Below are 14,098 nucleotides of genomic sequence, written 5' to 3'. Positions count from 1 at the left end.
ATACCCAGTTCCAGAGTCCTCACCAGTCTTCTCCAGCCCCTCAATCTCCCTTCCAAATCCCACGCTTGCGAGGGCTCCGATGGTCAAAACCAGCCTCCGCTTGCAGTCTCTCACCCGGGAGAGACGACCAGCCATTTTTTTTCCCCCTTATCAAAACCGGCGACTCTAGTCACCAACTCTGAGAGGCCTCAGCCACCCTCTCCCTCGAGCTTCATTCACTCTGGAAGCACTCGCTTCCCGCCCTCCTGGCGCGTGCAGTCACAGCCTCAAAATCACCACCCACCCTCGCACGCGCCGTGGGCTCTTCTCCCCGAGCCCAAAGTTCTCCCGCCCGGGCCCTCAGGCGCAGGTCCAGTCCGGGTATCTCACGCAGAGTTTCCAGCCGGCGCGCGGACCCTCAGGCTGTGGCCCCGCCCACCCGGGCAGACCACGCCCCCGCCTCCTAGGCCCCGCCCGGCCCGCCCCTCCCCACAGCGCTCGAAGGCCCCGGGCACCTCACTCTCACTCTCACAGCCCTACCCAGCGCCAGGACACAAGCCCCACACAGCCTTCAGGACTCTCTCACTGGACCGCCCCCAAAACCACCGTCCCCGCCCACAAAGCCCCACCCTGCCGCACATAGGCCCCGCCCACACAGAACTTTTCCACCTGCCCTCGCGGGCGCCTCACAGTCGGTCACACACCCGACCCACACGCCCTCAAGGGCCTGACCTTTATCTTCTCGCGAGCCTTCGCTCACTACACAGTCCTACCCACAGGTCGCCACGGAACCCTCCCTCGGGTTAGGGAGAGGCGCCCCGGATGGGCTCACGAGGCCGCGCCCACACAGGCCACGCCCACACAGGCCGCGCCCACAACGGACCTGCCGGCAGGTCACGCCCACCTGGGGCACCCGGCCGCTTTTCCTGCTCCCTGGCTGACCACTTGCGCCCTCTCCTTGAGACAGGGGTCCTTACACGCCCCTCACAACTCGCGTGCTGGTACATACACTCGCCCTTGTGCCGGAGCCCGCGGACCGCAGGTGCCCCCCACAGGCCCGGATCCCGGACAACCCTCCCACCCCTCACTCCCGCGCCCAGGCACCCAGCGGCGTCTCCCCCGGGCTCACCTTCGCTGCAGAACTTGCCGCCGAAGCCCGTGTGGCTGCAGTCGCAGCCCACCTCGCCGGGGGCCAGCACGGTGCAGAGCCCGCCGTTGGCACAGGGGTTGCGCGCGGGGGCGCACAGGGGGTCGGCGGCAGCGCCGCGCAGGCCCTGGCTGCCCAGCAGCGCGGGGGGCCGCTCGCCCAGCTTCAGGTTGGCCAGGAGGCCGCGGAAGGGCGGCTCGTACTTGACAGTGCTGAGCGTGAGAGCCGAGAGTCGCACGTCGGGTGGGATGCCTCCCACGAACAGGTCGCTGGCCACCTGCATCTCGCGCCGCTTCGAGCGCACCTCGGCGGCGCGGGCCTCGCCGTCCACCGCCAGGGCGGTGCGGCGCGCGTCGCGGGTCAGCAGCACCATGTGCCAGCGGTCGTCGGCCACCGGCGTGTCCAGCTGCAGCGTGGCAGGCTCGGCGCACGAGAGCGTGAAGCGCAACCGCAGGCGCCCGTCCACCAGCAGTAGCTCCAGGAAGTCGCAGTCGCCGCCGTCGTCCAGGTAGAGCAGCAGCGCGCGCGTGGCGTTGGTGCGTAGGCTGAAGCTGAGCTCGCCGCTGCTCGCCGCCCCGGCCCAGCGCGCATAGCGCGCCCACTGCCCGGGGCCGCCGCCGAACTCCAGGCCTCCCGCACCTGCCGCGAGCGTCAGCAGCAGCAGCAGCGGCAGCGACGTTGGCCGCCACCGGTTCCCGGGCGCCATACCTCCGGCGGCCCCGGCCCCGCCCGGCCCCCGGCCCCGCTCAGGCTTCAGAGCCGCGGGCGCATGGGGCAGGGAGGGGGCCGGGCGCCCCCCGCGCCGAGCGGGGCTCCTTCGCCGGCTCACAGTGCCATGGACCCAACCGCAGGGCGAGGCGCGCAGAGGCCCAGATGCCGTCTTCCCCCGAGCGGTGGCAGAGGCGCCCCTCCCCCGTTGCGGGCTCCGACGGAAGATGGGGGAGGGAGGCCTGCAGGGAAACGGAGAGGAAAGGGTTACTGAGGAGCTCGCAGGAGGGGACGCGTCGTTGGTGTCTGGCTCCCCGTTCACACTCGCAGAAGCTCAACTGTTTCCCTTTAGAACTGGAGGACCCACCTGAAGAGGGTCTCGCCACCAGGATGGGAATACACGGGACCCAGTATTGGGGGGGGGGGGTGAGGGGCGGAGATAACACTCTCTAGGGGCATCATCTAGGGTTTAAGAGGTAGACAGGTAGGGAGGTGACACCTTACAGTCCAGTAAGAGCCCAGTCCAGATGTCCTCACCCTCGCCTCCCATCAGGACCAGGGCCAGCTCCTGTGGGCGAGGCCTAGAGACTCCTCCAGCTGATGACCACAGCCCCTTCCTCTTTGAGCCACCCAACCTCTGTGCATGGTCCCACTACCTGCCATGGGCTCTCTCTCATCAGTTCCTGATGCTGGATAATGAAGTTGCTAAATAATTCATTGGGATTAATTAAATGCCAATTCATCGATGGTATCCCTGGGTAAACTGGCTGGTAAGGAGGCAAGGGAGAGAAGCCAGCCAGGACCCAGACTTCCAGGCCCCAAGCCCTCTCCTTCCATGCAAGGACTCAGGCACCTGATTCTGTGTCTACAATTCCCCCAAAACCACACTCACCCCCTTTCTGGGCCCCAACCCACTGCTCACCAGCCCAGGTCCTTCCTGAACCTAAATGTCTGTCGCCATCAAGCTTCAGCTCCCAGTCTTCAGCCTGGGACCTAGGCTGATACTTGGGCCTTCACTTCACCCCTGGGTTCCAGCCTCCTACCGACCCAGGGCTGGGGGAGCCACCAGGAGGCAGGCAGCCTAATTTGCATAAAATTGTCTTTCTGAAATGATTACCCTTGTAACTGGCTGTCAGAGAGCAATTTATACCCCACAACGGGGAGGGGAATTTGCATCTCGTTAAACTCCGAGTCGTAATTATTTATATCCAACAACCCTCCTGAATATTGCATTGATTTTATTTTGGGGAGGGAGGAAGGGAAAGAGGTGGGGTGAAGTCTGAGAGAGAAGCAGAGAAAGGCCAGAGTTTAGGAAGAGACAGAGAAAGATTGAAGGGGTAGGGGGAGAGGAAAAAGAGAAATCACATGAAAGAGAAGAATAATGGATGAGACAGAAGGTCTGTTGGGGAGAAAAAAGAGCGAGAAGAGAGAGAAAATTAAATTCCAAATTCCAACAGCATTTATCAACACCCTGGATGTTGAGCAGTTTTACAAATGTCATTTTACTTAATCAGTCTGAGAGGTCCCATTATTCCCATTAACCACTGGGGAATCCCACATATTAAAGTCTAGGGACTTGCCCAAGGCCGCACAGCCAGTCAGAAGGGAACTGAGACTTAGATCCATGTGTCTCTGACTCCAGCATGACAAAGGGCAGGGCAGCCACAGGTGTAATTCAAAGAGGTGTGAGCCAAAAGAAGAGAAGACGGATCCTTGGAGAGAGAGAAGGTTGGATGGAGGTGTCTCCTCCCTCCATGGGAGGAAGCTAGGGGTATGAAGGGAGAGAGAGAGCTAAGGCTCCCCTGAAAAAAACAGGTGAAAGGTGAGCAAAGAGTTGGGGGACAGGATGGTTGGAGCGATATGCATGCAGAAAGAAGATGGGGCAGAGAAGGCCTCAGGAGGCTGACAGTAGAGAGTGAGGAGTCACCTCCAAGAGACCCTCAAATCCAGCTCTCAGGTCCTTCCATCTGGCTCCTTCTGACTCCCCCCTCCCCAACCCTACAACCTCCAAGAGGGTCTCTACAGTCCTGCCCCAGCCCCCCTCCAAGGGCTGCCCTTTCCCAGGCAAGAAGGGAGGCAGTCCAGGCAGGCAAACCCCTCTCTCTCCAAACACTGTCGCTGGTTATATATAGCTTTGCCACTGCCTCTCCTCATTGGGTAATAGAGATAATTAACATGCGCGGGCTAATTAGCCAATCAAATTAAATGCAGCACCTGCTCCCAGCCTGATTGACGCCCTTACCCCCCCAACACACACACACACACACACCCTCACCCCAGTCCAGGGCAGGGGAAAGGGACCCTCAGGCTTGGGGAGGGAAAGACCAAACCCCCTCTTCTTCAGAAGGAGCAGTCAGAGACCCCCCAGAAGAGGTGCAGCTCCAGACGCCAGAGAATGGCATCCTCCCGCCTCCCCACCCCCCCCACCCCCCCAGCCATCCCCACCCCCCCGCAACAGGGTCTCAGTCTAGCCTGGCCTCTCTCCCAGCCCCCACCCCTACTTCCGGACACTATTTTTGGGAGGGAATTAATTAGCTATCGATTTCTGCTGGCAGAAGGAATAGGATTTCGTGCTGCTGTCCAGTCACCCCTTGGCCAGGGGGAAAAGGAGGGGGATTCGTTCCCTGGCGCCGCCCCCCCAACCCAGTGCCTCTGTCTGCTCACATACCCCACCCTCTGGAGAGAGGGTCCCTGCTGACAGAGCCTAGGGGCAGGGTCTCCCTGGTTCAGGAAGTTGGCGGGGAGGGGGGGGGGTGCAGACAGTGAAGGATGGCGGAGGAGGCCTCCCGAGGCTGGAAGGCAGCTGCCTGGGTCCTAAAGATCAGAGGAATGTTACCTGTTTGGGGGATGGAAGTGGCGGTGGCAAAGTGGTTAAGAGTCTAGAAGATGACTCTAGGGGTCTTTGTGTGCCCAGATGTGGAGGGAGAGTGTGGCAAGGGAGCGGGTGCTGTGGGCAGGCAGGTGCCTGGCAGCGGCTGTGGGGGCAGAACCCGGGCTTCTGCGGTGACCCAGGGAGGGGCCGGGGCAGGGGCCAGGCCTGCGGCCCCTCAAGGCTCATTACTCATTCTCCCCACAGCCCGCAGCTCTGCAGCACGGACCAGCCTGGCTCAGCGCCGGGGCCCAGGGGCTGCAGGGCTGGCTGGGAGGAAGCCCCCGCCCTCCCTGCATCCTCTCTCCGGAGACCACTGGGGCAGCTTCAGGCTTGCCAGGCAAAGATAACCCCAAGAGAAGTGTGAGCTAAGCGGACACCTGAGTCCTTCCACCCCACCCCACCCTAGAGCACCCAAGAAACCTGCTGCTCTTCACCACCCCTGTCCCCTCCCTTCAGCCTCCTCCAGTCCAGGACCAAGCTTCTTCCTCCCCGGACACAGGGGCTTCCTGCTAACCTAGGATGCTCCGTCCTTCCTCAACTCCTGGCATGCAGCTTTGCTCCCCGTGGGCCGGGGCCAGGGCCAGGGCCTTGCACAGCTACGTCAAGTAAACGGTCCCTGGGGTTGAGCACGGCCCCTCCCCCATGCTCATGCCTCGCAGTAGAAGCCCCCTGGCACCCGCAGTGTCCAGGCTCTGCTCCCCAAGATCTATGCTTCTCCAGTGCCCACTGCCAGCGCGGAGACACTGGCCGAAGCAGCCTTGGGATATCCTGCCTGCTGAGTGGCATCAGTGTAGCGTACACCGCCAGCCACTGCTGGCCCAGGGCCACTGCTCCTCCAGGGAACAGACCTCTCCCCTGCCATCAGGGATTCTTCCCCCCAGTCAGCTCCTTAGCACCCCCTACCCACAGGTGGACTCTGCAGCCTTGAGTCAGCGGTGATAGGAGCTAGACAGGGTGGGGGTGGGGTGACTCAGCGGCTCTCAGGACCTCAGCCCACTCTCAGTCCCACAGAATCCTGTCCCACAGATTCTTTCTGGGCCCTGACAGCCTCCTGCTCATGTTCCCACGACCAGACCAGTGCCAGCATGGCATCTGGGCTGTGACTCTGGGGCTTTCCAGTGCTCATCAGGTGCCAGGCTGGACCACCACAGCATTGTCTTATATATCCTCCCGTGCTAGGACGTAGTTTGTCACCCCAGGCTTGCAGACAGGGACACTGAGCTTCAAATGATGGATTCATTTCCCCAAGTTCAAGAGCAGGTGAGGGTCAGCTGGCTCCAACACCTGTGGCCTTTCTTCTGCCCTGCACCGGCCCCAGGCCACAGGGCAGTGTCAGGCTCAGACAGCTCACCCTTCTCTGACCTGACTTCGCTGGGGCCCTGCCCGCTTCAGACAACCCAGACTCTGAGTCTGCCCCGGGGGGCACCAAAAGACAGACCGCAGAGCTCAAAGAGTTCATCCCTCAAGTCCCAGAGAGGAGCAACGACAGCCCTAGGGCCATGGAGGAAGCAAGACTAAAATGAAGGTCGCTGGACTTCCATTCTAAACGCTTCCCGTGTACCCACTATTCCACTCCTGGGCCTTCCAGTCTGACCAAAGTCCTCCGCCCCCACACCAGGAGCACAAACTGAATGATCGGATGTGAATTTCAGGGTTAGATTGTCCACATCCACTCTGGCAGAGCCCGTCTAGAGGTCTTCTCCCAGCATCCACTCGGTCCCTTCTCTGATGTCTACACCACACACACACACACACACACACACCTCCAGCCATGGGAACGCCAGCCTCTCTCTGGCTCTGCTCTCTCTCACGCCAGCTGGGCGTGTGACAGCAGGGGCCTCCCCCAGGCATCAGGGAGGAAGAGCTGGGTTTACACACATTCTGGTGGCCCCAGAAGGCAGCCTGTGGACAGGTGGGAGAGTGTGTGTTATGGGGAGGGAATTTTTGGCTCAAGCTAAAGAGAAACTTGCCGGCAATCTAGAGCAGCCAACAGTGGAGTAGGCTGCCTCCGGTCGGGGGGAGGGGTGAGTTCCCCGTCTGTGGAGGTGTGTGAGCTGAGGAAGGATGACTACCACTCAGAGGTGTTCAGCGGGGGGCTCCTGAATCACAGGGGAGGGGGCATCAGACAGCTCGAGCTCTGAGGGCCCTTTCAGTGGTAGAAGGTGTTTTTTGGAGGGTCCTCTCTCCTCCCCAAAACCTCAGGCAAGATCAGTAAGCAAAGAATAAGTCCCACCCCCGCTTCCTGCTCCCTCCTTCCAGCCCTGATGACCTAGAAGTGACAAGGGAAGACCTCCGGCAAGTCCATGTTCAGACACATCTCAGCTGGGGGCAAAAGCAAAACCGAGAAAGTGCAGGGATTAGAGGCGCTGACTCAGGAGCCTGGGTTCATGCCAGCTCTACTCCTTTCTAAGCTGTGTGACCTCAGACAAGTTGCTTAGCTTCTCTGGGCCTCAGTTTCCTTATGTGTGAAATAGAGATATTAGTTGTGTTTTCAAAAGTGAATTGATGTATGTAAAGCACTTGAAACAGTGCCTCATAGAGACTAACATGGAGAAGTATGTGTTGTATTAACAATCACTTTAAAAACTCATCTCAGCATTTTACAGTGTGCAAAACTCCATGTGTTTCTTGCTTCCTTTGATTCTCACCATAGTGGGGTGAGAGAAGTAAGCAAGGCGGACCTTATAACTGCACCCCATTTACAAATGGGGAAACACACTCAAGAGACAAGAAGGGGCCTCTGAGTGGCCATCTCTATGGGACAGGATTCTGCGGGGGAAGAGAGGATGGAGATTCTGAGGGCAGTTGGTCACCCCTACCCGCCCCCAGCTCCCATCCCCACTGGCTCAAGGCTGCAGTCCACCTGTGGGTAGTGGGTGCTAGGGCGCTGACCAAAGGCAGACTCCACAAGGTCACACAGCTTGTCGGGGCAGAGCTGGGACTAGGATTCTGTCCCCTGGGCCCTCCCCACACTGCCAGGGACTTCTTCCTACCGAGGAAGGTGGGAAAGAGATGAATGGGTCTGGAGACTAGTGGAGGTCCCAGAGCAGCACGGCTGGGAGTGGGTGTGTGTGTGCAAGGGTCCCCCTGAGCAGGTGTTCATGTTCATGGAGAGAAGCCTGAAAGGGTCTGGGCACCAGAGTGGCAGCTCATGACGTGCATGACGAGGCAGTTGCCAGGTGTGTGGGGCTGAGGAGACGGATGGGCTGGGGAATGAGGTGCAAATGAATGACTCGATACACTGGGGGCCGGAGCGAGGGTGTTTGAGGTAGGCGGTGAAAGGCGTGAGCTCACCCCCGTGCCCACCCCGTGCTGTGCACAGCTGAGGGATGATGCCCCGGGTGCGTACATCCCAGCAATTCAGAGGGGACAAACGGCTTCCAGGGGTGGCCTTATGAGTAAGCAGGAGGTGCCTGGGAACGATCCTAACAGCACCCATGACAGGTGTATGTGTGCACGTGGAAGGTCGTGATGAACATGGAAATAGCTGCCGTTTACTGGGGGCAGGACGAACACATCAGACAAAGTTCACAGAGTGCTTAACACAGAGCCAGACTCATGGCAGGGACAGTGTACCCACTGCAAAACCTTGGAGATACCACGGGTTCAGTTCCAGACCACCACAATAAAGTGAATATTGCAATAAAGGAAGTCACACGAATTTTTTGTTTCCCAGTCACACTGTACGGTAGCCTATGATCCTATAGTCCCATGTGTGACAGCATCGTGTCTAAAAAAGCAGTGTACATACCTTCATTTTAAAATACTTTATTGCTAAAATACGCTAACCGTCATCTGACAATGAAGGGTTGCCACAAACCTTCACTTTGCAAAAAACAGAATTATCTGTGAAGCGCAATAAAACAAAGAATGCCTGTGAATACAGTCATTGTTATTATTATTGTCATCATGATCATCTGGCTTACTCCTCAAAAGAACCCCATGTGGTAGATGGGGACCCCCCCCCATTTTATAGATGAGGAAACTGAGGCTCACGGACAGTCAGAGCTGAGACCAGACGGCCTCTCTCTGACCCCACCCCACCATGGGAGCAGCAGAGAGGGCTCTGGAAGGATCAAGGTGTTGTGCACATGCCAGGTTGTTTGCTGAATGAGTCTCTGAGGGCTGCAGCCCTGCGGGTGTGGACAGGCCCAGGCCAGGGGCCGCCCGGGCAGATGGAGCGGCAGGGTAGATGCAGAGGGCTCACACTCAGGTGTCAGGTGCGGTGTCCCCACGGGGGGCTGAGAATGAATGGATAGTTTGGCTCCAGGCGGGGGTAGGGCCCCAAGCGTGAGGATTAGTGCTGGGGGCGGGGGGCCTAGAAATGGGAAGGATCTGAGGAAGACAGGTGTGGCTGAGTACCAGGTCAGACCTAAAGGGGCTGTGGTCACGCGCATGAAAGCCTGGGGCAAAGTGCTTAGGACCCAGGAGAGAACGTGGTACTCAATGATGGGAGGGGGGCGCTCTGTGAGGAGAGGGTGTGTCTCAGGAGTGAAGGTCTGTCGGGAGACTACAGGTGTGTCTGAGATGGCTCTACGAATCTGAGGTGGTGCCTGGTTGGATGGAGCGGGGGCTGCGTGCATCCGAGGGTGAGAGCTGACAGCGTGGCCCTGGGGCTCTGGGGGCTCGTGGGGGCCCCGAGGGTGTCACAGGAGAGCAGGGCACCCGGGGGAGGTCTCTGAGGCAGGCAGCGAGGTGGCTGTCTCTCTGGGCGGGGAGTGTAGGCGGTGTGCTGCTAGGAGGCGTATTGTGTACGCAGGTGTGTGTGCCTGTGTAGGTGTGTGTCTGGGTGGGTGTCACCAAGCATACGTATCCGTGTCAAGCTGTCTGTGTCACTGGCAAGGGCGGGCAGGAGCGGGTAGCTGGATAGAGACTGGGGGCCTGGAGGGGAAAGAGATCCCCGCTATCCCCTCTAGAACCCAGCCCCCTCCTCTCAGGAACCCAGAGTGCAGACTCAGCCCAGGTTGAGAAGCCAGCAGAGGCCCGGGCTCCCAGAGAGAACTCCCCAGCCATGCTGTGACCGCCCGCCTGGCCTCTGCCTGCCAGTCAGTCCTGCCCACCCCTGTGGATCGGAGGCCACAATGGATCTGAGAACACCTCCTCTAGCAGGAATGAAGGAACCTCTCCAGCCAGACACTTCTTCCCCGGCCCCTAGAAAGATCCAGCCCAGCCTCGGATTCCAGCATTCCTGGAGGCAGGAGGAGTTAGGGACCTGAGTGGCCAAAGCCCCACAAAACAGATGGCCTTACGGTGAACAGATCAGCCGACCTCCCTCCTCTCTTTCTTCCTCTCTCCTCCTCTCTTTCTACTTCTCTGGCAGAAGATAGAGAATGCAAGGCCCAGGAGTCTACCCTGCCCCGAAAGGAATACCTAGACACTGGCAAGGTGGACAAGAGGGAGGGGCAGAAATGAATGACCCCACCCCCCAGCACAGAAAAAGCCAGAAGTGTTTGGAAGCCTCGAGGCAGTCAAGAGGACTGGAGACCTGAGACCCACACCCTAAGACGGATTTCATCACTCCAGGTCTGGACAGCTTCCCCCTTCACCTCCAGGCACCAATGAAGAGTCCCCTCCCAGCCCTTGCTGGTTCAAGGAGGCACCGAATTCCTTCACCCAGGACTCAGGTGGGGGTGGAGAGTAGAGAAGACAACAGCCCCCCAAAGCCAGTTTAGCCTCCAAGGGCCCATCAAGGCTTCAAGGGTTCAAACCCCAGCCCAAAGAACCCAGGGCAGAGAGATGGCTCCTTGACTGGGGAGAAGGCTGGGACGTGAGGAATGGTCCCCTCCTCTTTGGGGGTGGGGAGCAAGCCCAGGGCCCTGCAGCTTCCTCTCCCTGCAGCACTCTCTGCCCATAACCCTTTCGCCGCCCCCAGCGCGTTCCCACCCCAGCACAGCCCCCTCCTACTGATTTCCCAGTCTCCCTCTCTCATCACCCCCAACCTTCCCCCGCAAGCTTCCGCTCCTATCCCTCAGGCCCCCCATCTTTCCCGGCTCTCCACTAGCACATACCCATCTCTGCCTGGAGCACCTTGGCCCCTTCCCCTCTGGTGCCTCGCAATAACCTCCTCTCCCCTTGGCTCCCATCCCCCAGGAAAGCCTGGTCCTCCGTGGTGCCCCCCAGTATGGAGCTCTTGACCTGGCCCTGTGCTCCCTGTCTTTCCACTTCTCTCCTTTCCCCTCTCCAGCCCCCTCTCTTTTCCCCAGAAAGCCCAGTTCCTCGCTGATCTCTCCCCTGCAGACCCTTCAGAGCACAACAGCTCCCCATTCCCTCTGGACGAGCACTGCTTCCAGCCCTTGGGGCTAGAGCATAGGCTGGGGACCCCCCCTTCAGAGCCTCCCTCACAAGCCCTCCGGATGCACCTCCTTCTCGCCCCATTCCTTCTTCAGTGACCATCCCTCCCACCCCTCTCCATTCACCCCAGCTCGGGGCCAGTGCCCCTTCTACAGGGAGCCTCCTATCCCCAACCCCCCCAGCCGCTTAGCCGCCTCGCTGTCACCCAGCCAGCCCTCTCAGCGCGGTAGCGCCCCCGCCCCCCAATCCATCCTCCCTGCCTCCCCCGCCCCTCCAATCGTTCCCCTCTCCCCGATCGGCTCCCGCCCCCCGCCCGTCTCCGCCGCAGCCCCCCCCCCCCCCACCCCGTACCTGGTTCTGGGGGCGCCAGGAGGAGGGTGGGGATCAGAACCCCGGGGCCGCCCCGTCTCCGGCGGTTGGCAGAACCAGGGCCAGCAGCGTCGGCCGCCTCGCGCCTCTCTCGCTCCCCGCCACGTCCCCGCCCGCCTGCCGGTCCACCCGCCCCGCCGCGGTGCCGCTCAGAGGAGGACGCTCCGCGAGTCAGGGCGGCTGCTCCCGCCGCCGCATCCCTGCAACACCGACTGACGGCAGCATCAGCACCAGTGCCCGCCCCCCGGGCGCGCGCATTGGATCATGCCGCGCTAACAGACGAGCGGCTCAGCCAATGCGAAGGCGCAGAGGCCGCCGGTGCCCGCCGCTGCTCCACAGGCCCACCTCCTTCCCCCGCGAGGGACCCAGGCGTTCCAGTCTCAGGGCATCCGAGTTCTTTCCCGCTTCTCGAGGTCCTTAGCCCTGGCGCCTGGGCCCCGAAACCGAGCAGACATCCGAAACCAGCCCCAATGACTTTTCCAGAAACCCAGTCGCCCTAGCCTCTTGCCCTGGGGTCCCGCACCCCCCAGCCGGCCGGACCGCGTGGCAGCGCCCGGGGCTGGGGCGAGCCGAAGGGGAAGCCGTGGGCCCAGACTTCGGGCACCGAGGGAGCAGGACCTTCGCGGGGCCCGGGCCGCAGCGCCCTCTGCTGGCCACGCCTAGCGTCGGGCCCGGGTTGCCCGGAGTCTAGGGAAGCAGGACCCCGCCCGCGCCTGTAAGGTGCCTTTCCCAGCCCTTGCTTGGCTTCTGCCTCTTACTGCCCAAGGGCCCCCTGGCTGCCCCTAGAAGTGAGGAGGGAAGGTTTTTCCTGGGAAAGGGACAGAGGCGCGGTGGGGGAGGGAAAGGCAGAGATGGGGTCGGGGTAGATCTAGGGGCTTGGGGTTTCCCAGCCCTGCCTCATGGGAATCCCAGAATTTGAAGCCTGATTCCCAGTCCTGCCTGGAGCTCTGGACTAGCAGCAGGTTGAGGGGCAGGGCCGTGGATGCACACAGTCTGGAACACTGAAGGGAAGCTGGCAGCAGCTCCCTTCAACCAGAACTCTGAAACCAGAAGTTTCAGAGTGAATGTGGTGCTGGAGTGAAGGTTTTCCCCGTGAGAGCGTCAGCATCACTGTATGGGTATGAATGTGGAAGAAAGGGGACCCCTCATTCACTCAGCCAACCCAAGGTGGACCCTGGCACCCAACATGTGTATCACAAAGTTGGACACTGGGTTTCTGAATGAGGCAGAGCGTGTGTGTGTGTGTGTGTGTGTGAATGACCATTCTGCCAACTCACTCCCTGACCCTGATTTCTGTTGCAGGGTCTGTGATCTGCACAGCCAGTGCTAGGTGGCACTTCCTTAGCCAGAGGCTACATGCGAGAACACTCACATTCGACCACTAATGCAAGCACAGGCACTCAGAGGCGTACTCGTGGCCATGCACACCTATCCATGTGTGTATAGACATCCCCAAAGGGATACACAGGGACAGCTACCGAAATGCACCCCCCCCATGGTACAACACCCACAGGAAACACATGCTTGCTCAAGAACACACACAAACTTGTGCACATAGGAGCCTGGGGCAAGTGCATGCCTAGGGGAACAGGTGTACACAGAGGACCTTCCCGCGAGGTCATCCTGGCCCCTGAGGCACTTTGCACAGAGTGGTCAATGGGGTAGATGTATGGGGACCCACACTCCCCCAAGAGAGCTCTCTCCCCAGCTTGTGAGGGGATGAGAGGGGGGACCCAGGCCATAGGGCCCCAGGGCTTGGAAAGAGAGATCCCTGAGCCAGGTTCCAGACTTGGGGGGGCCCCCTCTGACCTTGGACAGACCCTCAGGATGGCCTCCACCAAGTCCACTAGCTGAGCCAGAGAATGGGAACAGCTGAGTCAGGGCCAGTGGATGTGAAATGGCCTCTGTGACCCCAGAACCCACTGCCCTGCCCATCCCTCATTGCCCCTTTCCCTGCAGCCTACACACACACACACACACACACACACCCCACACATGGCACACACATAGACTTGTGCCATGGGGCACCAGGGCATACGTGGGCAGACGGGGGAAGTGACTCACAAAGACTCTCCCTCAAACCCTTATGGATGGGTGTGTGCAGGGGTGGGGCGAGATGGAAGAGTGAGCACTTGTCTCTGGTCACCCTCCCCCCAGCTCCCTGGGCCACCTTTCCCCACCAAGGGCAGGAAAGGTCACCTGGCAGCTGCTGTACCTCCCTGCCCCTCCCCCAGCTACAATGATGTCTCTCCCCACCTAGGTCCAAGGCTCAGACTGCCGGATATAGTTGGGGCCCACTGCATCCAGACACCTCCCCCCAGTAGGCACCCACTCAATGTGGCCCTTCTCCCACGCGCAGTCCAGTGAGGACACACGGTGGAGGGGAATGCAGCAAACACAGCGTGCGTGCCCGTGCACACACATGCACACACGCACACAATGGGAGGCTCGTCCGCCAAATTCACATGGACAACCAAGAAAAGGCAGTCGCGTGTCACACTCTCCTGGCTGGAGCCAACCTGGGCACCCGTATGCACACACACACACCAGGGAGAGGCTGGCTGGGGCTGGGGGGCAGCAGGGAGGGGCGCCGACCAGGCTGCAGGATGGAGGCAGCGCGGGAGGCTGCGCAGGGAGCGAGCTGCTCTTCACAGCACAATCGCCGTCTGTTGTTATAGCAACTCAGCCCCCAAATCGTGAAACGGATATTACAGCCTCGAGAGGGGGAAGGG

The 14,098-nt window shown here is 60.4% G+C and overlaps 1 protein-coding gene across 6 annotated transcripts in view; it reads right to left on the bottom strand.

Annotated features, from left to right (window-relative positions):
- NRXN2 (neurexin 2) overlaps positions 1 to 1,832 on the bottom strand; it is a 100,139-nt gene extending 98,307 nt beyond the window's left edge. For all 6 annotated transcript variants that reach the window (XM_061164491.1, XM_061164506.1, XM_061164527.1 and 3 more), the window contains exon 1: positions 1,109 to 1,832. In XM_061164491.1, coding sequence (XP_061020474.1) covers positions 1,109 to 1,832 — 724 coding nt within the window. The remainder of the gene's footprint in view (positions 1 to 1,108) is intronic.
- Positions 1,833 to 14,098: the final 12,266 nt, after the last annotated feature.

This window comes from Dama dama, chromosome 2, assembly GCF_033118175.1.
Source record: "Dama dama isolate Ldn47 chromosome 2, ASM3311817v1, whole genome shotgun sequence".
Lineage (NCBI taxonomy): Eukaryota > Metazoa > Chordata > Mammalia > Artiodactyla > Cervidae > Dama > Dama dama.
The sequence above is the reverse complement of the archived record's forward strand: the minus strand, read 5'-3'. Positions and strand labels throughout refer to the sequence as shown.